This window comes from Corylus avellana, chromosome 7 (genome assembly GCF_965113065.1).
Source record: "Corylus avellana chromosome 7, dhCorAvel1.hap1.2, whole genome shotgun sequence".
Taxonomy (NCBI): domain Eukaryota; kingdom Viridiplantae; phylum Streptophyta; class Magnoliopsida; order Fagales; family Betulaceae; genus Corylus; species Corylus avellana.
In genome coordinates, this window is record NC_142496.1 from 119,016 (window position 1) to 146,978 (window position 27,963).

General features: G+C 39.6%; 1 protein-coding gene across 3 annotated transcripts; it reads right to left on the reverse strand.

The window, feature by feature from the left end:
• Positions 1 to 995: 995 nt before the first annotated feature.
• LOC132185032 (forkhead-associated domain-containing protein / FHA domain-containing protein) lies at positions 996 to 27,930 on the reverse strand. 3 transcript variants are annotated; one of them, XM_059598849.2, is made up of 12 exons: positions 26,579 to 27,930; positions 26,231 to 26,365; positions 25,964 to 26,108; positions 21,683 to 21,985; positions 20,680 to 20,941; positions 16,656 to 16,822; positions 16,421 to 16,531; positions 15,045 to 15,096; positions 13,955 to 14,064; positions 13,737 to 13,865; positions 6,564 to 6,653; positions 996 to 1,730 (listed from the first exon to the last, which is right to left on the reverse strand). In XM_059598849.2, the coding sequence occupies exons 1-12, from the start codon at positions 27,778 to 27,780 to the stop codon at positions 1,200 to 1,202; spliced, it is 3,237 nt and encodes a 1,078-aa protein (XP_059454832.1). In that variant the 5' UTR covers positions 27,781 to 27,930; the 3' UTR covers positions 996 to 1,199. The 3 variants fall into 3 exon arrangements, with proteins under 3 accessions (XP_059454832.1, XP_059454830.1, XP_059454834.1); XM_059598847.2 differs by having other exon boundaries at positions 25,964 to 26,126; XM_059598851.2 differs by lacking the exons at positions 996 to 1,730; positions 6,564 to 6,653 and having other exon boundaries at positions 13,731 to 13,865; positions 25,964 to 26,126.
• Positions 27,931 to 27,963: the final 33 nt, after the last annotated feature.

Sequence of the window (27,963 nt, forward strand, 5' to 3'; positions counted from 1 at the left end):
TCTTAAAACCAAGATCAATGTTTAAATGCTGAAACAAGCCAAAGCTTGTGCCTTGTGGTGGCATACTATTTAAACATGAACCTTCTAGGGTTTAAGATATATTGTAAGGACAATAAATATAAAGACAATCACTTATGATAGTCTTAAGGACAATTATAAGGACAAATGTAAAATACGATCACTCATAAAAGTTTTACAGACAATCATAATGACAATATAAGTAAAGACAATAAAGGTAAATACAATAAGGATAATAAAAGTAAATAGGATCACTTATGAAAGTCATAAGATCAATCACAAGAAAGACAATCACTCATAATAGTCTTAAGGACGATCATGGAGACAATAAAAGTAAAGGCAATTTACATCACTTTTTACTTCTTTTTATTTCTTAAGTTTATTGGGGGTCATTAAACAATTTATTGGAGAACAAAAAAATACAATCAAAAACTTAGGGAGAATACTAAGTGAATCATAAAATATTTTCTTGAAAGCTCACATTCAAACCATATCTTTAGAGTTTTTGGGACTCGGTATGGCATAAGTGATTCAAATGATTTCTTAAGAATATTCGAGAGACAACTACGTGCATAGACAGTTACCAAGATTACTTTGGAAGACAACCTTCCAATTCTTTCCCTAGCGGCATGGGTTAAGAGCTTGGAGGATGAGAGAATTTGAACACCAAAATCAAGCCTCTAGCAGTGTGTTGTGCAAGAGAGAAATGGAGAGAAAAGCTTAAGGAAAACTAAGCAAAAGTGAAACTTTGTATGAAATGGCAAGGCTTGGCATGTTTTATTTATAGAAAAACACAATGCTATGGTGACTTGAAGTGGCCGGGCTGGGCCAGCCGGCCATGCAAGGGTAATTTGGAGAATAATTCTTATTTGATAAGTTTTCCTGCTTCATGCTAAACACAACTTCGCACATGGACAATTTTGAAAAAAAAAATCTGTTATCTACAATTAATTTTTTTTTTAAAAAAGGGCTAAAAACTGGAATCTAAACGGAAGTGTTGGGGATTCATTGTTTTGGAAAAATACAATGCTTTATAACTAATATCGAAATGATATATATAATCAACATAATCCCAATATCCAGAGGATATATACACCCAACTACAAACCATACGGCACTGCCACTGGATTACTATAGCTTTCTGCTCCCCAGCAATCAAACCTTTCCTCTCGGTAGGTGGTTCAACAAGTCTGTGATGAGTCAACCTGGCTCCACAACATCTCCGCATAAGCCTTCTCCTCTTCCTTCTCTACAAAATAATTGGTTGCCTCAATTGCTTCCTCTTCTTCATCTGGGATCTCTTCCATCATCTCTTCTGCTGCAGCTATTTCTACATCTCTCTTTCTCTCTTGCTCAGTAAGTTCAGCTAACGCCTCCCTCATAGCCTGCCCTGTTGCAGGCCTATCTCTAGGCCCATATTTTGGAGCAGGCACAACAAAAGGCAAAACAACATCATCCAAGTTTGAACAATTTTTGTCAGTGCCACCCTTTGTCTCTGTTGGGGGAAAGATGAATATGATCCCAAGTTCGTAGTTGCATATGTGAAGCCTCCTACCCAACGGTGACTTGCCTTTTTCAAATCCATTATCCTGACAACCAAATGGATTGGAAATTGGTCGTCCCCAGGCAGCTGCACTGAAATTATGTGACCCACAATAAACCCAACCAAAGGAAGGTGCATCCTTCTTAGACTGGAAACGTCTCCGTGCCACCTGCATACAACATTATCTTTCTGGTTTTATATGAACAATGTGTCCAAGCATTGGCTGATGTCAACAAGGATGACCACAATATAGTAAACAGAGACAACACTTGGACATAAATTAAAATGTGAAGTTAAAGTTAAAAATGCAGCTCAATCCAAGTATTGCAGTTACAACCAGACAAATAATCGGCTGTAAAAGACGAATTCTTTCTGCACTTCATATCATTGCACTGGCTGCAGAGTCTGACATGCAGGTGCTTTGTTATTCTTCGTCACTTACACATTAATGAAACCATTGCATAAACTTAAGCAGACAGTGATTCCTTATCTGCATCTGATTTGATGTTGTAAACTAAAAATGAGGACAAAATAAAGAAGAATGGCAACATGATGACGCCTGAAAGTGTGAGTGACGAAATCAGAGCCACACAAGCAAATTGAGGGCTCCTGCAATTTCTAGGAATTGCAAGGGGCTGCAATTCAAAGGATCCAGGCTGTTCATTCAAAATGAAGTGTCTGAATTGAGTCACGACAGCAATAAAGTAATGAAAAAAAGAAATCTAAAAAAATTAATGAGCGTCCTGAATAGGATAAGCAATTTGTGTTGGTGTATCAAGTTCATGTTAGGTCGACTTACAGTTCAACCTAATATGGGTCAACCTTGACATGACCTATTTACTTAAACATGTCAAAACCCAGCAACCCCAACACGACCCATTTAAAGAAGTGGGTAGTCCGACCCGATCCGTATAACCCGCTTAATCAACAGGTTGTATTGTGTTAACCCAACACGACCCAACCTATATAACCCATTTAATAAACAAGTTGTACTAGGTTGACCAACACACGACCCATTTCGAACTATATATGAATTTAAATGAAACAAAGACATTTAAGTTATTACTATGAATCTCCACAAACTTCAAGTGGAGATTCAAAATTGTTCAGATCATTTATGTCACCACTATGAATCTCCACAAATTCAAATAAAAGCTTTCATAGGTGACTGATTTCAAAATTGCTTTTGCCCCTCTAACAACATCAAAATCTTAAAAAACGCAAGCCCATGCTCTTACATCAAAAAAGATATTCCATTTTTCATTATTGAATAAAAGTTGGGCATCACAAAGACTTGAGCATCTCTACATATTTCACTCAGCAACAATTCAAGTACAACCTCTTTCTATTTGTCCTTGCCATAAACACGCGGTTCAGTCACTATAAAAGTTGGCGCCAGTATCCTCATTTTCCTATATGACCTCCCATCGTCAGTTTCTTTCAATCTGAAATCCACTTCTTGCATTACAAGATCATCGAATCGATCAGTAATTTTTGTGATCTTTGACCCCAGCCCAACATTGATCACAACATCCCTTTAAAAAAAAAAAAAAAAACATTGATCTCAATATGAATCTCCATATGTCACTGTGGGTCAGCCATCAGTGGGTGTTGTTTCAAGTCTTAAATAGAGTGGAAGAGAAGAGTTCAAGAGAGAATGAGAATCACTCTATCAGAGAAATGTTAGTCTTAGAGAAGCTGAAGCGGCATTGTGGTGGTGTCGAGTACTTTAAGGTTTAGCTTTTTCTCTTTTAGGGGGTTTTGTTTTTTAATTGTAAAAAATATGTATAATTTAATTTATATTTATACAGGTTATGCGGGTCATCCATGCATTAAGTGAGTTAACCCGAGATTGACCCATTTATTAAACATGTTAATTAGGGGAACCGAATTATAAAAAACCATAACCTGCGAATTTCATGTTGGGTTAGTGTTGGATTCGCAGGTTGTGTTAAGAATTTTCAGCTTAATCCGGACACCCCTTACAGTGGTCATGCGCCCCCTAAAGATCACCCCCTAAACTTCAAAAGGTTGTCGGTCACCCAAGGGTGTAGTTGGGGTAGGCCAACCACCCCCTCCATGTTCACCACCACCACCTCTTCTTCCGCTACAACCATCTCTGCCTTGGATTAACAGCTCCTGATCATTGGATTCTCGTTCATTCGCAATTTCCCTAGCTTTCGCTTCTTCCTCCCCTCGCCGACAAAGAAATTGGCTGGAACATTTGGTTTGGCCTTACGCTCTGCCATTGGCTCAGTCCTCGAATTCTCAATCTTCTGCAGCCGCCCCCATTTCTGCTTCTCTCCACCACCACCAGAAACAAAGCCAATCGGCACATTTTGCAAGCCTGCGCTTGACTAATCGGAAGTGCCTCTTTAGGTTCGACTCAGACAAAACTAGGTTATCGTCATCATCAGCGATGGCATGACTTTCAGTGATCAAGAGTTGTTTAAAAAGGGAAAGGATTTGAGAGTTTTATTTGTCGAGCAGTTCAGAGGACACCCCTTATAGTGGTCATGCGCCCCCTAAAGATCACCCCCTAAACTTCAAAAGGTTGTCGGTCACCCAAGGGTGTAGTTGGGGTAGGCCAACCACCCCCTCCATGTTCACCACCACCACCTCTTCTTCCGCTACAACCATCTCTGCCTTGGATTAACAGCTCCTGATCATTGGATTCTCGTTCATTTGCAATTTCCCTAGCTTTCGCTTCTTCCTCCCCTCGCCGACAAAGAAATTGGCTGGAACATTTGGTTTGGCCTTATGCTCTGCCATTGGCTCAGTCCTCGAATTCTCAATCTTCTGCAGCCGCCCCCATTTCTGCTTCTCTCCACCACCACCAGAAACAAAGCCAATCGGCACATTTTGCAAGCCTGCGCTTGACTAATCGGAAGTGCCTCTTTAGGTTCGACTCAGACAAAACTAGGTTATCGTCATCATCAGCGATGGCATGACTTTCAGTGATCAAGAGTTGTTTAAAAAGGGAAAGGATTTGAGAGTTTTATTTGTCGAGCAGTTCAGATATTTGATGCAAAGTGAAAAGGGGCAGGGCTGCTGGCGCAACCACCCCCAATGGCTAAAGGGTGGCGGAGAGCCCCAATAAAGCCTTTAGAATATTAGACCAACTAAACTAAAGCATTCAACCATTTTGACCACCATCCCCCAACACAAAAAATCAAGCATCAGATTTCCTTTGCGCCTCAAAATGGTTGGCTTTTCTTTTTATTTTTTTGATAAGTAATACAATCTCATAAAGAAGCACTCAAACACATGGAAAATATGCAAGAAAAACACTCAATTAAAAAAATTACACATTGAGAAATTAAATATATATATATATATATATACACACACGTGCACACACATATATAAAAGCAGCCACCTAATGATAAAGAAACTTGAACATAAAAGCTTTTAAGTTTGTCATCGTTCTCTCACATTCTTCGAAGTTTTTAGCATAGTATTTTCTCCAAATACACCACATTAAGCACAGAGAGAGAGAGAAGGAGAAATGGAGCGAGTGTCGACTAGAGTTGTTGACCGAGAGAGAGTGATGTAGGGGGGAATGGGTGGAGCTTACTCCCTACGGACTTCAATAATGAGAGTGTGAATTCGAGGATGAATTCTCTCAAACCTGGGAAAGATGATGTAGACCAAAAAGCTAAGGATTCCATAAAGAAAAGTGAAAATTCGCACTTGACGAGTCCTACTAAAAAGGCTATATCTAGAGTTTCAGACCTCGGATTAGAGCAAGCTTCGGGACGTTGGAAACTTAACTTAAAGATCTACAAAGTCATGTTTCACGAGAGTTTGCTAACTCCGATGTTTACTGGGTCAAAAGAGCCCCGAACAGGCCTTTTCTAGAAGTTACCATAGTAGAACCCGAGACGTCCGTTCGCATCCCGTTCGCAAGCTGTCCGAATGGCCCCATGTTATGTTTCAATATTTACTTAGTTTTCAATTGTTTTACATACTTTAATTTCAGTTATTTGGGTGACCGTCCGAACGGGGGTATGTCCCGTCTGAACGGCCAGTGTAAAAGTCTAAACTGACTTAATTTCGCATTATAATTAGGTTTAGGGTTTGGGGGCCAATATATACATGTTTTATAGACCCTAGAATGTAGCTTTTGATTATATGAGTTTTTATCAATGAGAATACTCTGAGTTGAGTTTCATCTTTTTCCTTGAAACCCTAGATAAACTCTAGCATTTTGAGAAGAATTCTTAGATCTTTGATGGACTCAAGATCTAGAATTATCTATCCCTTCTTGTTACTGTTTTCTTTGCATCCCACTAAATCACATTGCATCAGAGAATTAGGGCAAAGGTGGGTATTTCTTCTTTTGTTAGAGAGAGAGAGAGATCATTAAGTTAGAGAGAGGTTTTTTCCAAGTAGCACTGACATGTCTTTACATGTTTGTGTCACAGAGACGAAGATATAAGACGTGTTTCACTAATTGGAGTAAATGATATGTCCTTTTATTCATGTGTAAGGATTTAGTTTGTTTGACATAGCGAAGTTGACAGCTGGCACATTTTCTGTTGAGAGGCAGGCAAAAATTTAACGAAATGACTTAATTGGCATAGGGGAAAAACTCAGGCCTTTAATTGTCAAAATTAGAAACTTAGACTCTTGTTTGTCACAAGGATAAAACTCAGGCCTTTATAGGACAATTTCCCTTCAGAATATTCAAACTTTATTTACAGCATAATGCTAAAAGCTCTTAGGTTACCCTCCTAAAATAAATATCCTGTAGTAGTACAGCATGACAGTTTCAAAGTATCAATTTTCATGATAATGCCACATCCAAAAAAAAGTTAAAAATTAATAAAAAATAAATAAATAAAAAAAGAAAAAGACAGGACAAAGCCTCTAGGGTATCTCTTGTATTGGCCTTTGTTTGCTGTATCACATCACTTTGTGGTGAATAAAGAAACTAGCTTCGTGAGATTATTCGTACAACAAAAATTCAATTCATTTGAAAAGAAGAAAATATTTTTACCTTGACATGCATTGGATGCCCTACTCTATTGTAGGGATGAGGAATGGCGTCATGAAGTATGTCTACAGTCCTCAACCTTTGCCATGTTCTCTGAATAGAAAATTATTCATAAATAAATAAACTGAGACGAAATATATGATGGATTACAAAACAAGACAATTGTCACTCATGTGCTCTTCACATATGTTTACAAAACCTAAAGTAATTGGAAAATCATAATAATCAATCTTATTTTATACACTTAATACTTGCTTCCTTTTTTTTTTGATAAGTAATAATGATATAGAACAAAAACGCAGAGGGGCGCAACCCACATACATGGGGAGTATAAAAAGAGAGCGCCTAAAAGGGAGAAAAGTGAAAGAGAAAGTCAGAAAAACTAATCACTAAAGGAGCTAGCCAAGCGGTCGTCCAACAGTAAAGCGTAAAAAAGAAAAAATGAATAAGTTCCTCTAAAGTCCTAGTGGAATTCTCAAAACATCTAGCATTTCTTTCGTTCTATATACACCACATAAGACAAAGAGGGATCATCATCCACACCACCGCACTTCGAGAACGCCCTCCCGACCACCAGTAATCGAACAAGTCCCTTACCATGCAAGGCATGACCCAAAGTAAACCAAACCTACTAAAAATAGTATGCCAAAGAGCACTTGCAATCTCCTAGTGAAGAAGAAGATGATCGATTGACTCTCCGGTCTTCTTGCACATACAACACCATTCTATTACCACAAAGTTCCTCTTACGCAAATTATCGTGAGTCAGAGTTTTGCCTAGGGCCGCAGTCCATCCGAAAAAAGCCACTCGCAATGGCACCTTAGTACGCCAGATACTCTTCCAAGGAAACACCTCATGGTCAATGTTGGACAAGGCCTTGAAGAACGACTTTACCTCGAACTTACCCTTTTTAGACAAGGACCAGCGAATAGGATCCACAGTCCCTAAGGAGATCTTGCAAGAGTACAACCGATCAAAAAAAGAAAGGACCATTTCCATCTCTTAATCCTGGACGGGTCGCACAAAAATGACATTCTACTCGACAACCCCATTCCTCCAAGTAAAATTATCCTTCACTCAAGCTTCTTTGTATCTAGCAATACTAAATAGGGACGGGAAGACATGCTTCAAAGAATGTTCTCCACGCCAAATATCATGCTAGAAACGAACTTTCGAACCCACCCCCATCTCAAACCGAATACCTTTGGCAAAGAAGTTCCAACCTTGTCGAATATGCTTCCATAAACCCACACCATGAGAGCTCGAAACCTCCTTCGTGCACCACCCACCATCCTGCTCTTTATACTTAGCTTTGATAATCTTGTACCAAAGAGCCTCACTCTCATTCGCATATCTCCAAAGCCATTTCCCCAAGAGAGCTTGGTTAAACTGACGCATCTTCCGAATGCCAAGACCACCAGAGTGCAGGGGACAACAGACTTGACTCCAACTTACAAGATGCAACTTAGGCTCATATCCCATTCCTCCCCACAAGAAATCTCTTTGGACTTTCTCAAGCCTTTTTGCTACACTCATAGGGATTGGAAACAGAGATAAAAAGTAAGTCGGAAGATTAGACAACGTACTCTTAATGAGAGTTAAACGACCTCCCTTAGAGAGATACATTCTCTTCCAACCCGTCATCTGACGCTCCATCTTTTCGATCACATCATTCCACATAACCATATCCTTATACGACGCCCCAAGAGGCAGACCCAAATACTTCATAGGCAAAGCAGCAACACTACACCCAAGGATATTAGCTAAAGCCCCAATGTTCTCCACCTCACCAATAGCCACAATTTCTGACTTTCCAAGATTAACTCTCAAACCCGAAACAACTTCAAAACATAAGAGAATAAGGCGCACATAACAGATTTGCTCGAGAGAAGCTTCACAAAAAATCAAAGTATTATCAGCAAATAAAAAGTGAGAAACCACCAACTCCGAGAAGACCCTGTCTTCCACAGAGAAACCAGTCAAAAAGCCTTGCTCAACAGTCGCATTCACTGTCTTACTCAAGGCCTCCATAACAAGCACAAAAAGTAACGGAAAGAGAGGATCCCCTTGCCGAATTCCCCTCGAACTGTTAAAGAAGCCTTCCAGAGAACCATTCACAAGAATGGAGAATCTTACCGACCAAATACACCACTCTATCCAAGCCCTCCACCTCTCACCGATGCAGCAAATACAAAACGAAGTCCCAATTTATGTGGTTATAAGCCTTTTCCAAGTCCAATTTGCAAAGAACACCTGACACCCTTGATTTCATACGACTATCCACACATTCATTTGCAATGAGCACAGAATCTAGGATTTGACGACCCTCGATGAAAGCATTTTGAGAGTTGGAAATGATCTTACCCAAAACAGTTCTCATCCTATTGGCAAGTACCTTAGAAACAATTTTGTACACCCCTCCCACCAAGCTAATGGGCTGAAAATCCTTCATCTCCACCGCATCCGCCTTTTTCGGAATCAAGGAAATAAAGGTTGCATTCAAGCTCTTCACCAACTGACGTCTACGATGGAACTCAGCAAAAACCGCCATAACATCATGTTTTACTACACCCCAACAAGCTTGAAAGAAAGCCATGGAAAAGCCATCCGGACCCGGTGCCTTGTCATCCTCCATACCTTTTACCACCTCCCATACCTCATTTTCCTCAAAATCTCTTTCTAACCAACTATTATCCTCCTCATCAATGGACAAAAAAGGCTGGTTATCCATTCTAGGTCTCCAAGTGCTTTGCTCCGAGTATAAGCTTTGATAGTACTGCACAATATGATCTTTTACCTCAGTGGGATCGTCGGATAAGACACATTGATACGGAGCATTTCCACACAATTATACTTACGATGAGAATTAGCCACCTTGTGAAAAAACCGAGTATTACGGTCCCCCTCCTTCAACCACAAAGCTCTCAATTTTTTGCGCCAATGAATTTCTTCACACAACAAGGTATTCTCCAATTCTTTCGACATATCCGCATTTCTAAGCTTCTCCTCCTGAACTAAGCCCCTCAACTCTGCCAAAGCATCCAACTCATGAATTCCTCCCAACAACTCCTTCTTTTTCCTCCCAATATCACCAAACACCTCCTCATTCCACTTTTTCAAATCTAGTTTAAGGGATTTTAGCTTATTAGCTAACACAAAACTAGGTAAGCCTTCAAACGAATAAGACCCCCACCAAAACTCGACCTTGTCAACAAACCCTTCGGATTTAAGCCACATATTTTCAAATTTAAAACACTTATTACCTCCGCAAGGAGACCCACAATCCAGTAATAAAGGGAAATGATCGGAAAGCAGGCGTTGAAGTCTTTGTGACACCGCTGGGTAATGATCTTCCCAATACGTGGAGAGTAAGAACCGGTCAATTCTAGACCAAATCTCATTCTCTTGATTATTTGACCAAGTAAATTGACCCTCCATCAACGGAATGTCCACCAAACTGTTCTCTGATATGAAGTCCGAGAAATCCATCATGCCAGAAGAAAAATAAGAGACACTAGAACGCTCACTGGGAAAACGGACAATATTAAAATCCCCACCAAAACACCAAGGGACCTCCCACACATTCAGCAAACCAACCAGCTCTTCCCAAAGGATCCTTCTCTCCACATCATCATTCGGGCCACACACCCCCCCAAATGCCCAAACAAAGTTATCCTCCACATTTTGAAAAGAGCACGCTAGGGTGAAATGCCCCACACACTCCTCCTTACTCTCAACCACCCTCCTATCCCACATCAACAACATACCCCCAGACATACCATTAGACCCCTTAAACATTGATGTTTAGCTTCATAATCCACCATATCAACCCCTCCCTTTGCCCCTACCTTGCACAATTTCCGTCTGGCCCCTGTCAAAAATAAGGGAACAACCTAACCCCTTTAGCTCCTTGGTTCCTTTAGGAGCAGGATCATTGGCAAAAATGCCTCCCAAATCAGAATCAAACTACACTCTAGAAGCTTCAATAGAATTAAACAAAGCCGCCAACTCCTCCTTTTTCCCCTCATCAGATACACCAATTTTAAAACAGAAATTAAGACAACTTTCAACAAACCAGCTAGAAGAAACCTTCTCTGACCCTAATTCCTCCAACCCAACTGTCTCCGGAATACTGTTCTCATCCATATCTGATCCAGGCCCAATGAATTCCATCGCCGGCACACGTACAGCACCTTCCTGTTCAATAGGAACCGACGACACAGGCGATCTCAGCCTCGCCACCGACGACAAACCTAGACCCATAGCCTCCCCCCAGGAAGCCTCCGACGAACAACCCACTCCAACCAACCCAAGATTCAGACAAGAGAATGTCTCCGGCAAAATAGACTGAGCCCTGGCCGAGCCCATGCCCTCCCCAGCCTCGCTGGCCTCCAAGGGGCACTCAGGCGAACGCTGAGAATTCTCAGGTGATGATTGCGTCTCCGGAACCCTCTGAGTAGACACCGGCTTCGACCAAAGAATCCCCTTCACCAGCCCACCAACCGAGGATGATGCTTCTTGCTAACCCACCAGGGCAGCGTCCCACATCTGCGGCCCAAACTTCTTCCTCCTGTACGTCAACAGAGCTTTACCCTTGCCGGTGGGTTGAGCCACGATCGCCTGTCTTAAAGGATCCATGTTGCTGGGCTTCTCTCCGGCCAGAGACCCATCGTGACCCCAGGCAGAGGTGCCGAAATCATCCGTGGGTGCTCCTCCTGCCGCTGACGCAGCCCCTCCTACCACTGATGAAGCCCTTCCGGCCAAGGACGACGGGCTTGCCTTCGAGCCCTTCTCTATCTCCAACGTCGGATCCGAATCAAGTGAGGAATTTAAACTTTTTGATCCAGCACGACTTGGACTATTGATAAGGCCCACACCTGAGCCCAAAACGACTTTAGGCTTAAAAGCCACCTTCTTCTTCACCTTAAGCCTTCTATTGGGCCTTGTAACTTTGCCCTCCAGCCCAACCTTCTCCTTCCCTTTCGGTGTTGGTTTTTGCTGGACAATCGAACCTCTAATTCCCTGCCCAGGCCCACTGTCCTCCAGTTTCTTAATCACCAGATCTATCTTTGTCAATCCCACGTCAACCTCCCCTTTCAATCTTCTCAACGTCTCCCTAACGTTGAGGTGCTCGAAACTTACACCAGAATAGGTATGCCCAGCATGGCACCCATTCCCCTCCCGTCCCTTTATGTGTTCAGGACCTAAAATCGATGCAGACAACATCGCCGGCGTTTGGAGACTACTCGCCAGAGCTCTAAATGAATCCCCCACTCTCTCTCCATCCTTCAAGATGTGCATTCCAGCCTCTACAGGGCCTTGGAAAGACCTCTCTAGAAGGTGAGGCTTCGTCGGAACCACCCCGGAACCACCGTGATTCCTTATTGAAACATGGGTCTTCGTCGGAACCAACGCTTGCTTTTCCATCTCTACAGAAGCATCCTTCAACCAACTTGGCACCCTGGCTATCGGTTCTGGAAAGGAATTGAAACATTCCTCGGTTGGCTTCGATGACAACCTCAGCGCCTCCGCATAACTCCTTCTTTCCTTTATCACCTTAACTTTCTTACCTTCCTTGACCTCTCAATACTCACGAAGGGATGAGTTTGCCAATCGCACTTCCAAAATGAAGCGTTCCCACCCTTGACCACGACGTCCTTCTGGAATAATGATAGAGCTCCTTCCACCAAATTCCTCAACCATCAGAAAACATCCATGCCTATTAGAACATTTCTGTGCGATTATTCTTGGATACCCAGCTCTAGATTGATCCCAAAAGACTTCAAAGTTATCCACTGCCACCAATACCTCCACTATGTGCACCAGCCAAGCTAGGTCATCCTTCTGCATGAAAATGGACCTTTGGATCCTTTTACTTCTCTCATAAATCCTCACCCCTGACACCCCTTCCTTAATCAACACTTCAAAATCCTTGGACTCCACAGACCACCTCCTCGAACCAGCCATGACGCTAATCAATCAACTTAAACAAACACCAAACAGCTCTCACGCGCCACCCACGCACCTACACTCAAGTGGGAGTGGAAATCTTTTTTATTACACAGACATGCTTTTACTTCTTCAAGAATGTAGATTTGTTAGACAAGAAAAGGCCAAGAGCATGCATGCTAAGAATCTGATATCTCAAAAAGGAACAATAACTTCAGTGGATATGAAAACTGAAACACCACAAGAGGATGGTTAGTAGTCCACAAAACTGTTTTTCCCTGTCAACCTTACATGGGTTCTAGCACTGAATACAAGTGACTAACGAACCCATGAAAAGGCATCATGTTTTGGTCAGCTTCAAATCAGCTTCAAGAAAAGGAACAATCAGATTAGTGAACACATGCTTCCTTTACAAAGAAGATTCTAATAAATACGTGGTGTTTGCATATTTTTGTGTCCCAGGTTAAATTTGAAAATTTCAATGTTCTAAAAGCGAAATTTAACCCTCAATCAAAAGTTCTCAAAGAACATCTGAACATTCAAAAAGAAGCACAAAATTTAATTTTCTTTGAATTATAGAAAAAAGAATAAAAATAAAAAGAGAACCCATAATTACTTTTTTTCGATCTTAAGAAACTTGAAGACAATATGAATGATAGTTTCTTTATTACATCGTTTGAAAATGGTAATATATCTTAAGCTGGTAAAGATCATCGTGTAGTGTATATGATAGAACACATGCTGTTTGGTCACTCTTATTTTACATTTCAAATTACATGTAACATACTAACATATCAGATGTTACATATCATTAATAACAAAAGATATCCCAACCAAATGAGCAGTTGATCCTACTTATAGTCGTGGATTAGAAAAGGTGATTATTGGTGTATAGATGCATAAACATAAGGGGAAGAATCTTTTTTTTTTTTTTGATAGGTTACATAAGGGGAAGAATCTTGTGAGTTTTAATTCATGATTTTTAGGGTGAAATTGTATATGCAGTTGTAAAAAGGGAGTATTAGACTTGAGAGAGAAAGTACAAGCCATGCTCTACCTTTGCCTCTCTTTTCCTAGGATCTCATCCATCTTGCAGCTGACAACACCATTAATTGCAGCCATACCAGCTCATTTACCAACCATGATTTAACCCCAACTTAACCCATTTAATACCCTACTTACGAGTAGGATATAAAATATCAAATACATCGTTAGAGGCTATCATACCTCTGAGAAGCAAAGAATGCGTTTTGAAGGCAAGATTCCACTGCAGGCATTCTTCACTCTTTCAATGGTGGGGAAAATGATCCTAATGGATGGACTTTTTAATTCTTGGCTAGCATTCCAGCAGCCCCACTGTCAAGAGCATAAGTTAACAGCTAAAACCAATGTCAAACATCCTTGTTCATGCAAATCTATAGCAAATCATAAAACTATTATGTGACCTCTGGATCAGACTCTTCAGACTCGAAGGATTGCAATGATCTCTTTCCTGAAGCTGTTGAGAATGCAGCTAGAAATTGTGGATTGACTGCCGACCCAATTGAGGATGAACCTTAAGAACAAACAGATACAAAGAAGAAAAGCAAGAATTGTCAAATGTCTTTCTAAAATGTTGGCATAGAAATTAGGAACTTTACAAGCATCACCGTTGACTTTAATGTGGATGTCAATTTAGTCCCTAAAATTCCAGTTTGAATAATTAACTTTTCGAGATAAATCAATCCTTGTCATAGAATTTTCCAATACAGTTTTTTATAAATTTAATCATGTGACTGCACATGATTTCTACCACATAACTGTAATTTCTTTTTTTTTTTGATAAGTAAGTAGCTGGTTTTATTAAAAGCGTGAGGCGCCCCTAGTACACTGGAGGTATACAAGGAGGAACACCTAACTAGAAAGGGAAAAAATAAGTATTTGACGCAAATGCCCCCATGCAGGATCGAACTACATAACTGTAATTTCTAAATGACAATATTACCCTTCATATTCATATACTATTAGAAAGAAAAAAAAAAAAAAAAAAAAAAAAACATTAATGACACCAAGCAAACCTTGCACTCCACCAATCTTTGAAGCTTCTCCATGTCCCTGTATGTTGTCGCCCTGTAAAACATAGTTTCAAACCTCTCTTCCCCAACCCCATTGGATCTCAGGGACAGAATCTCATCAACTACCTTCGATCTCTGCAACATTTTCTTCAATTGTTGCAAGGTAGTTCAAGAATTTGGGGATGGAATATAGGGATTTGATTTCATTGACTTTGTTGGGGATTTTTTTTTTTTTTTTTTTTTTTTTTCGAATTTTGTATGGCTTGGAGATTAGGCAATGCAAGAGAGAGAGAGAGATGAAATGAAGGCAAACGAGCAAGCATAGATTAGGATTTTAGTGATTGTGCTCTAAAAGGATAGTTTAAGGATCTAAAATAATGAAGAGTAATAATGTCATTTAAATTGATATCCACATTAAAATGCAAAAAATAATATTTCTATAAAACCTCATATAAATTAAGACTATAAAACATACACTTACCATAAATGAAATCAGACTCCAACGATTCAGGCCATCTATATTGACCTAAGACCTAGTCAGAACAAACCAAATAGAAGACAAACATCAGGGTTTCTGACAATAATGTAACTATATAGAGGTTCACCAAACAGGACAGGTTAATGCAAACAGCTTAGTCAAGCAAATTGCATGTCTCATTTTAACTATTTACAATAACCAAATCCAAAACTACGGCAATGTTTGGCAATGTTTTTTAGAATACTTTTTAATTCTTAAAAACACAACCAGAATTTTTTTCTTTGGTATAAGTGTTCTAGCAGTCTTCTTCCTTTTTTAGCTCTTCCTCTCAAAGAATTTTTTTTTTTAATGCTTGCCTAGCCGTGGTGGCTGATCGCCCAACCATTGCAGTAGGTGGATAACTCGGCCACACCCAGCTGTGGTGGCTGGGTTACCGAGCCACCATGGTTGGGCTATGCCCAGCCACGTTGTTAGATTACCAAACAACTGCAACTGGGCATGACCAAACTGCAATGGTTGGGTTACTCAGCCACAATGGTTGGGTTACCAAGGGATTAAATTGATCAAAAATACCAGGAGCAATTAAACCCTAAGCTCTGATACCAAGTATATCGGTTTGCATGAAAACATATGGAGAAAGAGTAGGCTCGTTCAACATTAGTAGCCTACCTCACACATTTTATTATATAGGTTGCATAAGATATCAAATTGACCAAAATACCAATGTAAAATCCTAACAATAAACAAAATCAATACATATTTAAGTAGCTCAGTCTCATTAAATTTCACCCCAATTTGGCTAATAGAGCCATAACTATAAAGTAAAAAATAAAACGAAAAAACACTAAAGAAAGCCATAAAAATTACTTTCTTTACAGCTGACATAAATACAATCAAACAACAAAGCTTCTGGCAAGGCAAATATGGTGAGGGAAGAAATATATCTCTAAGATTTGTTGGCCGAACTTTGGCTTGACTCATGTCTAAAATCGTTGAAATTATTTCCTATATATGCCACTGCCAAAAACTGATATTCAGGGAGAAAACCAGCTTTTTATGAATATATTTGCAAGCACATATTTCTAACAAAGATGTCAAATAGACATTCAAGACCAGCTAAAGAATCCATAAATAGAACTTCTTCAAACTTCTCATAACCAATTCAACATTGAAATCGGTAAAGTTTCTTTAGAGTGACATTCTAATGGTCCAGGCACATAAACACAGATATGCCATAATAAGCACAAACATCAGTTAAAAAGATATGGGAGAGTGGCTACAAGGCGCGACATCTAACCAGGAATTTGATTAAAAGATGAAAAGAAAATAATTAGCTGGACAATTTCAAGGTGAAGCTCTTCGAACTTCATTACCATTACCTCTTGCAGTCGCCATAGGCCTGAATTACTTTGAACTGAAGCAATTAGAGAGCATAATGCAACAACATGTTTAGGTTGCATCATTTTTGAAATATCTTGAAAATGAGGCCCCTGCACAAGTCAACACCGTCTTTAATATATGCCTACTCCAAAAACAGAGCATGCCATCATTTCATATAAAGCTGCAAGTTGCGTGTCCTAAAAACATGTCCAACAAATGGCAGAAATACCATACCTGTGACACATATAATATCAATTGTATATTCATGCCATTTCCACCTAAAGCAGCTGCAAGTGCTTCTTTAGGACAAACACATCCAGAGAATCTGAAGAATCCAATATCCCACAGCGGAGAAACCCATTTTGCAACAATTCTAGGCAGGAAGCCAAGTTGGACAAAATCTAATGCAAGAAACAAAGCAAAAGTGTTACTTGGTGGCTAATGACATGAATAACCTAACACATATGGAGGAAAGATAAAGACAAGTTATAACTAATAACGCACATTGTTACGATCTATGAAAGTGTTAATCACATATGTACTACACTCCAAAAGAACCAGTCAAATTACAATTGGAGTTCATAGAATCACTTATATAAACCAGTTGCTCCTAGTATACAACCACTGTGCGATTTGGCACATACACGTGATGTCTTCCTAATCCACCCATCCAATTTGGGACTTAATTTTCATAATCCAAAGTATCACAATCTTTTCCACTTAAATCTTTGATGTCTTTATTAGGGCTCACATTTGCGTTGCAGTTCACCAATTCCACATGATGACACAACCTAGAGAAATGCTAGTCAAATCTACACTATGCGCTAAAAGGACTAGTCAAAAATTACAATTTGCACTCCTTAGTCACTTATATAATCCGGTCTTAGAGCATCTCCGGCAACAATAGCCATTTTAGCTACTCAAAAAGCTCTCTTTTCTATTTTGCCTAGTCCTTTTCCATCACCAACTCTAGCAGATTATATCTTTCACTCTCTACTTTCTTTAAATAATTATTTTTAATATATATATATATTTTTCCAATTCTCTCTCTCAGCTAAAATTCACACGGTCCAACGACAACTCCAACCCCGCCGATCGTTTTTCTATTTCAGCCTTTTCCTTCTCATAATGGACAGCATAGGCTTTTCCTTCTCTCTCCGCATGTTGTACTGCAAAAATTGCAAAAAACCCAGAAAGAAAAAAATTTAAAAAAGGTGGAAGAGTTGTAAAAGGTATAAACAATCAAATGGGTGGTTAAGGGTTTTTTCTTCTATCTAAAAACCCAGAGGTATTTCTCCTATCTTGAGTTTCTTTTGGGTTTCTCGTTTTAGCTAAAAATGGGATTGGAATTTTTTTTGGGGGGATTTGATGGCTAATCAAGGTTTTTTCGTTGTGAAATTCTGGGTTGATTTTTCCTGTTTGTTGAAACCAATCAAATGTGAATAGAGTTTGGGGTTAAATTTCTGTTTGGTGGAACCCAGCAATGCTCCAAGTTGGCATTCCAGAGAGAGGGAGAGATAGAGAGACCAAAGAGGGAGAGAGAGTGAAAGAGAAAATAATAAAAAAGTTCTAGTGTGAATAGAGAATAGGCTCTTCCCTATTCACTGTTCAAACTTTGAAGGAAAAACTATTTTTTGGCTATTCTCCTGGAGAGAGAGAAAAAATAATAGTCAAATTTGCCTATTATGAGGGATTTGCCTACTCTGCTGAAGATGCTCTTACCAAGTATAAACCAATTTGGGACTTGGCACATAGACACCTTCCTAATTCAACCATCTAATATGGAATTTAACTTTCACTATCCAAGGTATCAAAAACATGCAAACATATCCCAAGCAAGGATTTTAACAACTTCAGGCTCTCCTAGGTCATGCCTAGTACCATCCTATAGCTTCTCCAATATAAGAAAGTTCAAGGGCAGGAACACCCCAAAGAGGCCATCTGGAAAGTTATCCTCACTCTCTCAGTGTGGAGCGTTTGGAGAGAAAGGAATCAACGTCTTTGAGGATAGTGAGACCAATGTGCTTCTCCTTAAATCTTCTTTTCTGATATCTCTTTTGGATTGGGCTATTGTATATGTTCCTAACTTTCCCTTCGGGAATCTGGTAGATTTGATTTGTTTTCTAGATTGTAGTAGTAGCTAGGGCCTTGGCTCTCTTGTATACTCTGTGTACGAGGATTTTGCCCTTTTATAAATAAAATTATAATTATTCATAAAATAAAAAAAAGGGTTAAATACTCCAAACCCCCCTAGGGTTTCCCAACTTTATTTTTTTCCTCCTGGGGTTTCATTTTTATCACAAGAGGTCCTTGTGATTTTGATAAGTGACCAAATTAGTCCATCCGTTAGTTGACCGTTAAGACTGACACATGGACCAATCAGACGTCGACACATAGCACATATATTAATTTTTTTTTTTAATTAAAAAAAATGTATTAAAAAAAAAAAAAAAAAAAATTGGGGGTGGCTCGGCCACCCTCTTGGGCTCCAAGGGGTGGCTGAAACCACCCCCAGTACCCGTTGGGGGTAGTTTTGGCCACCCCCATCCGGCCAGATGGGGGTGGCCAGGCCACCCCCATGGCCAAAGGGGGTGCCCAAGCCACCCCCAAATGGCCAAGGGGGTGGCTCGGCCACCCCCAATGTTTTCCGTTTTTTTTTTTTTTTTTAAATACATTTTTTTTAATTTTTTTAAAAAATATACATTTTTTTTTAATTTTTTTTTTTTAAAAAAATTTAAAAAATTAATATATGTGCCACGTGTCGACGTCTGATTGGTCCACGTGTCAGTCCTAACGGTCAACTAACGGATGGACTAATTTGGTCACTTATCAAAACCACAGAGACCTCCTGTGATAAAAATGAAACCCCATGAGGGAAAAAATAAAGTTGGAAAACCCTAGGGGGGTTTGGAGTATTTAACCAAAAAAAAAAAAAGGATAAGATCATCCATGGTTCCATACACTTACTAATAGATAAATTATTATATATATATATATATATAGAAAAAAAAAAAAAGAAAAAAAAAAAGAAAGGCACTTAGGTGAGTCATGCAAGATAAAAACGCTTTACTGCACACCTCAAGGGGAGCCCAAACATATAGGCAAGTGCTTTCCTTCAATGCTATGTGAGAGCATTGATCAGGGTAGAGGTAAGTGCTTTAGAATGTTATTCTTGTTCAATGGGTAATAACACTTAAAATCTTATGAGTATGGCAATCATACCCCTAAGAGCCACCTTACCCCACACTATCTTGAAAAGCCTAGTACTTATCAAAAAGAAACTAAAGCTCCACAAGAAAGCCCTCCATATGCAACAAAAAGATCGGAGGTCAATAAACAATTGAAACATATAAAGTAATTCTCAAAGTACCAATTCTATGAGAATGTCTACTTCTTAAATGTAAATTATAATGTACATCCTCTAGTTCCCCGCTTTAAATCTGAAGACATTATATTGATAAATGACATCCAATACACCTATTGTGTTGCAAAGAACTTTTTTATCATTATAAATTATGTAGAAAAAAGGGGAGACCATAGTACACAGCAAGCACACAAGAGTCCAACTCCCCTTTTCTCTATCTGGGAGGCAGGGACAATCAGCGCCTTATCAAAAACCCCGAAGAAAATCTAAAAGAATACAGAGAGAGAGAGAGAGAACGAGAGAGAAGGATCAAACCATGTAGACTGCGAGCCAAGAAGATAAAGTTCTCTAGAACATAATCTTAATCCTTTCTTAAAAAAAAAAAAAAAAAAAAAAAAAAAAAAAAACCTCAAAAGCATGACCTTTACCATCATCCAAATGCACCACATAAACCAGAGGGGAACTTGTCCCAAAGCAACACAGCACATTCCTCTACCTAATCCCCTATTGCACATTCCATAAAATGCAATTATACCAAACAAATGACGCAAGAAAGATGATCAACCAACTCCCCCTCATGCTTACACATGTAGCACACCCATTCCACAATAACTTTTCCTTTTTCTGTTGATTAGATTGTAAGCTGCTGGAAAACTTTTTAAAGCTGCAGTCCAACCAAAAGACGATGCACCTTGGAAAGGAACTCCGCATGGCCAAATGCCATTCCAACAAAAACCATTCCCTTTCAAACTTCCAACAACTCGGAAATTTTTTACCTCAAAGTTCTTAGTGCCAGACCAAACCCAAAAAATACATCTTTCCTATACCATTACCATTCGGTAACATTAGAACTATACCGTAGACATGTATCTAAAAAAGCATTGTAAATACTACCTCCCGCAGAGAACTCGTCCAGGTTGGGAACAAGAACACTCACAGCATTTGCATCTGCAGGCACATTTTTGTTTCTTCTTAAAACAATCTCTGACATCCCATATGCTCTATCACAAGATTTACCAAGAAATGCAGCCAATTTCTTAAGCTGTGCACCATTTGAGTCAGCAGCAGTTCGAAAAAGGTGACTTAAACCAACAACAGATGCTTCAACTGAACCAAGGAACTTCACACCAAATGACCACGATGCCCAATGATTAGCCTGTCACAAGAGTTAAATGACACAATTAAAACCCCATCTTATCAGGCACCCTTCAAACCCACAATTGTCAAGTCTCTCCAATTATAATATCAATGGAATGCTCCAGTGATAAATTGAAAAGGGCCCTTCTAAAAAACAGTACATTTACAAAATAAAACAATGACATACTTCTGGTTTTAAAAACCAATAGAATGAAAGAATACACAAGCTTTAGCACAATTTGTATCCAGGGTTGAGGTTGGAAGTTGAACTTCCAAGAAGACACTGACATAAAAGAAGCATTAATTTAGCCTATGGTTGAGCTGAGATTTTGAAGTAATCTTTTTTTTTTTTTTTTTTTGACAGCTAATTTCAAGAAAGCTTTATAAAAAGCGTAGGCACTCCAAGCATACAGGAAGTATACAAAAAGGACACAAAAAGCAAAAAGAACAAAAAAAAAAAAGAAAAAAAAAAGGAAAGAACGAGAAGAACCCGCGGAACCCAACACCAACAAGAACACAGCAACTGCCAAACTATCCCACAAAAACCCACAACCCCACAAGGACCAAACCAAAAACCCTCCCACCCGAAACCCAAAAGGGAATCCAGCGCTACCGCTCGTGAGCCTTGAAGTAATCTTCTAATTGAACAAACCAACAAAGAAATACGTATCTATATATAAGGAAATGTCAACAACTGCAAAATCAGCTTTTCACACCTCATAAACACAGGCACAATCTTAGCACAAATGAATGCACTCACAGGTAAAAATCGTGTGCTTTCAATCATAGCAAGAGCTCTGTAAGAATGAATCCCAGGTATTGAAGCAATTAGATATCCGTCTGCCTCTCCAAAGTCATACTTTGTCAACTCAATAATCCAATGGGCCTGACTGGGTACATCAGTCAAAAGAGATGCTATAAATCTGGCCAGCTGAGCTGCAAAATCAGATTTTGCATCTTTACTTGTATCCCTGTCATGAATTTGGGTAAAAAGGGATGCATAATTAGGTGAACTTCTGCGAGGGAAATCTTGCCACCAAATGGTATTTGTCACTTTGTTCCACTGCAAAGACGTAACAGACAATGAGTGACACTATACAAAAGAAAAATAAAGAGAAATATTTTATTTTGATAAGTAATATCAATGTATTAAAAAGCGCAAGGGGCGCAACCCATGTACACAGGGAGTATACTAAAGGGCCCACAAATACAAGCCTTAAACTGGAAATGACAAACAGAAATCAAGAAAATCTGCAAGCGTTGACACTTGCGAAGCATGCCACAATACGCTCCATGAGAAAAGTGTTTGGAGCACCCTTTTCTTCAACTCTATAAGTCCAGTTTCATGGTCCTCAAAGCTCCGTCCATTCCTTTCTTTCCATAAGCACCACATTACACACAAAGGAGCCATTCTCCATATTTGCAAAACTGAACGCTTACCCCTTTGCCCTCTCCAACTTCCCAAGCAATACTTCGTCCTACCCGGCATCACCCACGTAACACCAAACATTTGAAAAACCATGTTTCATACCTCAAAAGCAACTTCACAATGCAATAATAAATGATCAATAGATTCACCACTCTTCTTGCACATACAACATCACTTCGTCACAATAATGTTTTTCTTACGTAAATTGTCCAGCGTTAATATTTTTCCAAACACCGCCGTCCATACGAAAAAAGCCACTCTCGGAGGAGCTTTACTCTTCCAAATAATCTTCCAAGGGCCATCCACCGGTTCTAAATTAATCTTCACCTTATAAAATGACTTCACCTCAAAATTCTTTCTCTTCGAGGGAATCCAGCAAATTTTATCCACCCCACCATGCCTTACCTGTTGGGAATACAACAATTCAAAAAATCTTGAAACCTCGCCCAGCTCCCAGTCATGAATAGGTCGAATAAACATTACATTCCAATGAATAGCACCATTTACAGTCTCCATATTCTCCTCTACCCATGCCTCCTTTGCACATGCAATATTGAACAAAGCGGGAAACAGAGTCTTCAAAGGTAATTCCCCACACCACACATCTTGCCAAAACAATATTCAAGACCCATTTCCTACCTCAAACCGCACATGCTGCTTAAAAGTATCCCAACCCCTTCGAATACATTTCCACATTCCCACCCCATAAGGTCCTCCTACATCCTTGGAGCACCAACCACCCCTCATCGTCTCATATTTAACCTCCACTAATTTCCTCCACCACGCATCTCCCTCATTGGCAAATCTCCACAGCCATTTACCTAACAAAGCTCAATTGAACTGAATCAAATTCCTTACCTCCAATCCCTCCACCTCCATTGGCATGCAAATCTTGGACCAATTTACCAAGTAGAATTTGAATTCATCACCTATTCCTCCCCCACAAGAAATCTCTTTGTAGTTTTTCTATACGCTTCGCCACTGTCACTGGGATTTGAAACAAAGATAAATAGTATGTGGGTATGTTAGAGAGCGTACTTTTAATCAACGTTAGTCTCCCACCCTTGGATAAATACAACCGCTTCCACCCTGCCAATTTACTCTCCATCTTTTCAATGACCTTATTCCAAATAAATGGGTCCTTATAATGAGCACCCAAAGGTAACCCCAAATATGTAAACGTCATCGATTCCACTCCACACTCGAGTATATTTGCCCAGCCTTCCACATCTCCCACCTCACCTATAGGATCAATCACAGACTTTGACAAATTTATTTTCAGCACCGAAACCGCTTCAAAACACAGCAACAAACATCGCAAATTACAAAGTTGTTCCACCTTTGGCTCGCAAAATATAAGACTATCGTCTGCAAACAATAAATACGACACTTCAATGACCTCACGATGCCGCGAGCCCACCGAAAATCCAGCCATCAGCTCTCTCTCCGCCATAGCCTTCATCATCCTACTAAACGCTTCCATCACCAACACAAATAATAATGGAGACAAACAATCCCCTTGTCTCACTCCTCGAGAGCTACTAAAAAAATCTGCAGGTGTTCCATTAATGAGCATTGAGAAGCGCACAGTAGAGACACAGTGATAAATCCAACCTCTTCATCTTTCCCCGAAACTGCATCTCTCTAACATATATAATAAAAAGTTCAGTTGACATCATCATAAGCCTTCTCCAAATCCAACTTGCAAATAAGACCCGGTTCCTCAGATCGAATCCAGCTATCCACACATTCATTCGCCATTAAAACAGAATCCAATATTTGCCTACTTGGTATAAACGCATTTTGTGTAGGTGACACAAGCTTCCCCATCACCGAGTTCAAATGACTAACCAAAACCTTCGAAATTATTTTATACACCCCACTCACAAGACTAATAGGACGAAAATCATTGATTTCCACCACTCCAACTTTCTTTGGAATAAGCGCAACAAATGTAGCGTTAAAACTCTTCTCAAATTTACCGTTCTCGTGAAATTCCTTGAAAACCACCATCATGTCCTCCTTGATCACCTCCCAACACTTCTGAAAGAACGCCATAGTAAAACCATCCGGTCTGGGTGCTTTGTCGCCCTTCAATTTTCTCACCACCTCACAAACCTCTTCTTCCTCAAAATCTCGCTCCTTCCACAGTCTCCCCTTCATCAATGGAATTTAAATTTTCCATCATAGGAGCTAAAAATCTGGTTGGCCTCCCCCGAAACTGTTCCGAATTCAAAGTTTTATAAAATTGCACAATATGATCCTGTATAACTGCTGGATCCTCAGTCCTACTCCCACCACCATCATGGCCGTAACCGTGTTATTTCTCCTATGCGAATTTGCCAACCTATGAAAGAACTTTGTATTCTGATCTCCCTCTTTCAACCACAGTGCCCTAGATTTCTGCCTCCAACTCACCCTTTCTTGAAAAAGTGTCCTCTCTAAATTTTGAGAGCACTCATCTTGCTTACTTATCTCATCCTCCATTAAATCTCTGCTTTCGACAATGCTATCCAACCCGCCCAATACCTCCTCCAACTCCTTTTTGTGTTTTCCTATGTCTCCAAACAGCCCCACATTCCATTTTTTGAGATCACCTTTCAGAGCTTTCAACTTCCGAGCCAACACATAACTGGAGTAACCTTCGAAGTAATAAGAGTCCCACCATCTCTTTACCTGTTCCATGAAACCCTCCGCTTGTAACCACATATTCTCGAACCTAAACCGTATTCGACCCCTTCTTCCCTTACCACACTCCAAAATCACTGGAAAATGATCTGATAGTACCATAGGCAGTCTTTTCTGACATACATCTGGAAAATGTTCCTCCCAATCTGTAGATATCAAGAATCTGTCAAGTCTAGACCTTGCACGCCGATTCGACCAAGTGATGTGCCCTCCTACCATTGGAAGATCGATAAGCCTCTGCCCAAAAATAAAATCAGCAAATTCGATCATTGCTTGCGTATGTCTGGCCACACGTAATCGTTATCCCGGGTGTCAAACTACATTAAAATCCCCTCCCACACACCAAGGTCTATCCCACACATTTACTAAACCTCCCAGTTCATCCCATGATTTAATATTATACAATGTTCCTATCCACTTCACTTCATCTCTAATTTTTCTTTCATTCTCATTGAACATATGTGTTTAATACATTACAAACTAATTAAAACCACATCCTAGTGCCTGTGAATTTGACCCTTTGTGACCCCTTCTCATCTACTTTATACAATCAATCATGCAGAGGCCATCAAGGTCACAATCTTAAAAGACTACCCTTCAAATTCACAATGTTACAAGACATTTACATCACATGGGTCCTATCAATCAGCAAAACAGACTAATATATACAAAACAAAAATAAAAAACAAAACCTTCTCCAAAAGCAGTCTAAAGCAACAAATTTTCAAACTATTGAGACCCTTGAACTACAACTGATATTTCACTAATAACTGTCCAGCATGCACATAGACATTCATATTCTATATCGTATTTGTTAAACACAGCACTTGATTTATAGTACGGCCCTACATCAAACATAACAAAGTTCAATTGCAATGAACACCTCATAAAACATAAATAACAAATCTTTAGCTTAGTGATCACCTGTTTTGCCACTAAATTAGCAGAAGTAATGATAACGCGAATACTATTTTCTCTTTGAGAAACAAGCAATTTGGGATGATGGCAAGCAATGCCTTGTTTCTTTCTGTCTTTGCCAAAAGCTACAGCATCAGGAAATGGGGGATACCTATTAAAACAAAATGGACTAAACTGTTCATTATTAAAAGACATAATTTGGTGTGTGCTCCAAATCATCCAAGCACACATCTTTCCTCTTAAAAGAATGAAGAGCATGAATATAACACTTACACTACAACTAAGTTTGGAAAATCTGGGTATGGCACAGAGGATCTTTTATCAGGTCCTGCACTCCAACATCTCTCAGTGTTATGACAAGCAAGTGTAACTGGCATATGGCAGGGAATCTTACAATATGATACAAACCTATGATGAAACTTCACTTAGAAATGGAAACAAGAAACAGCATGATTGTAGAAGTTCAAGATTCTTATGAGATAACATTATTGAAAGAAAACAAAAACATTATAATTTTTTTTTTTTTAAAAAAAAAAGAAAAGTAAAGTGGGGTGGGGGGCTAGGCAAGATAATTTCATAATGAAGAAAAGGAAAACAATGGAAAGATATAGGTTACTCTACCATAAGATATCGCTTGTAAACGTCGCAATAAATAATTGCGAGATGCTTTCTACGGGATGCAGAAGTTCCGGCAAGGAAACAACAGCACGATGGCTAAATAAACTTTGGTTCATAATTTCAAGGCGATTCAAGTAAAAACTCTTTCCAGGTGGTGGGCAAATATCGCCACAAGTTTCGTGCCACATGACACCATCAAAATGAGGAGGATTCTCCTTGCCCACAGAATTCAATGATGAAATCTTAGCATTCTCAGAAGGAATTCCAAAATATTCTTTATGACAAAAACGGTCTCCTCGTACAGAAACATTCTCAGTATGATGATTGCTGTCTGCCTTTACAGCCACAACTTTTTCACCGGGATGCTCCACAGTTGGACTCGACTGTACAGAAAAAGGACACCGTCGAATGTAAGATATGGGATCATCACTTTGCAATATGTTTCTGCACAAAGTTGAAAGAGAGTTTGCTCTTCCAACAAGGTGATCCCATTTTGATATAGAAGGGGCAGAACTATTAGCCCTCAAAGCGAAAATCCTTTTGTTGAACTTGCCACTTGATACGGATCCCTGGGAGTGTCCCTGGGAGGCAATGGGTAGTGGAATATCATTGCACCCTTGCAAAAGCATCTCCTCCTCAAAAACAATCCTTCGAATAAGAAAACCAATGGGAAGCCGAGAACCACAAAGACCTTGATCATCTGCACAAACAAGCAGGACCTCATCTCCTGCGGACAACTCCATGGCTAAGCCCTTTCTAATCCTAACCCCATTGACAAAAACGCCATTCAAAGAAGCCCTGACTCTAGAATCTGGATTAACGGAAGGAAGAGGTACAAATCTATTCCCACATTGATTAGCAAGAAAACAACTATCACTGCTACTAGTAGTAGGAGAAAACGAAAAGGCTCCGTCCAGAAGATAGAGTTTACAGAGGGAAGCGTCAAAGAGGATTTGGCAGTGTTGCTTACTGACGCGACGATCATCAAAGACCAATTGACAGAGGCGACCGCTGCGACCGATGGTGTAAGGCTGATCCGGCTCAAGACGGATGGTTGTGGCGACGAGAGGGACATCCAAATGCTTGAGATCAACCATTGCTGCTACTGCCTTTCTTGATATCTTCTTCTTGGAAGAAGCCAAAATGCAAGAACCGCCTCTCTTCTTATCAATATTCTTGACATCGTTCAAATCTAAATGTTCCATAACAGAGAATACAATCTAAATGAATTTGGGAACAAAAAGAAACAATCGTCTGTAATCTCGCCCCGGAGAAAAATAATTAATTCAAAAATATCCAAGGAAGAAAGTTTTGAAATAATCAAATTGACAAAGAGAGGGAAGAAGAAAAAACCCCTCCAGTACTACTACCTCTACGGAAAATACGTT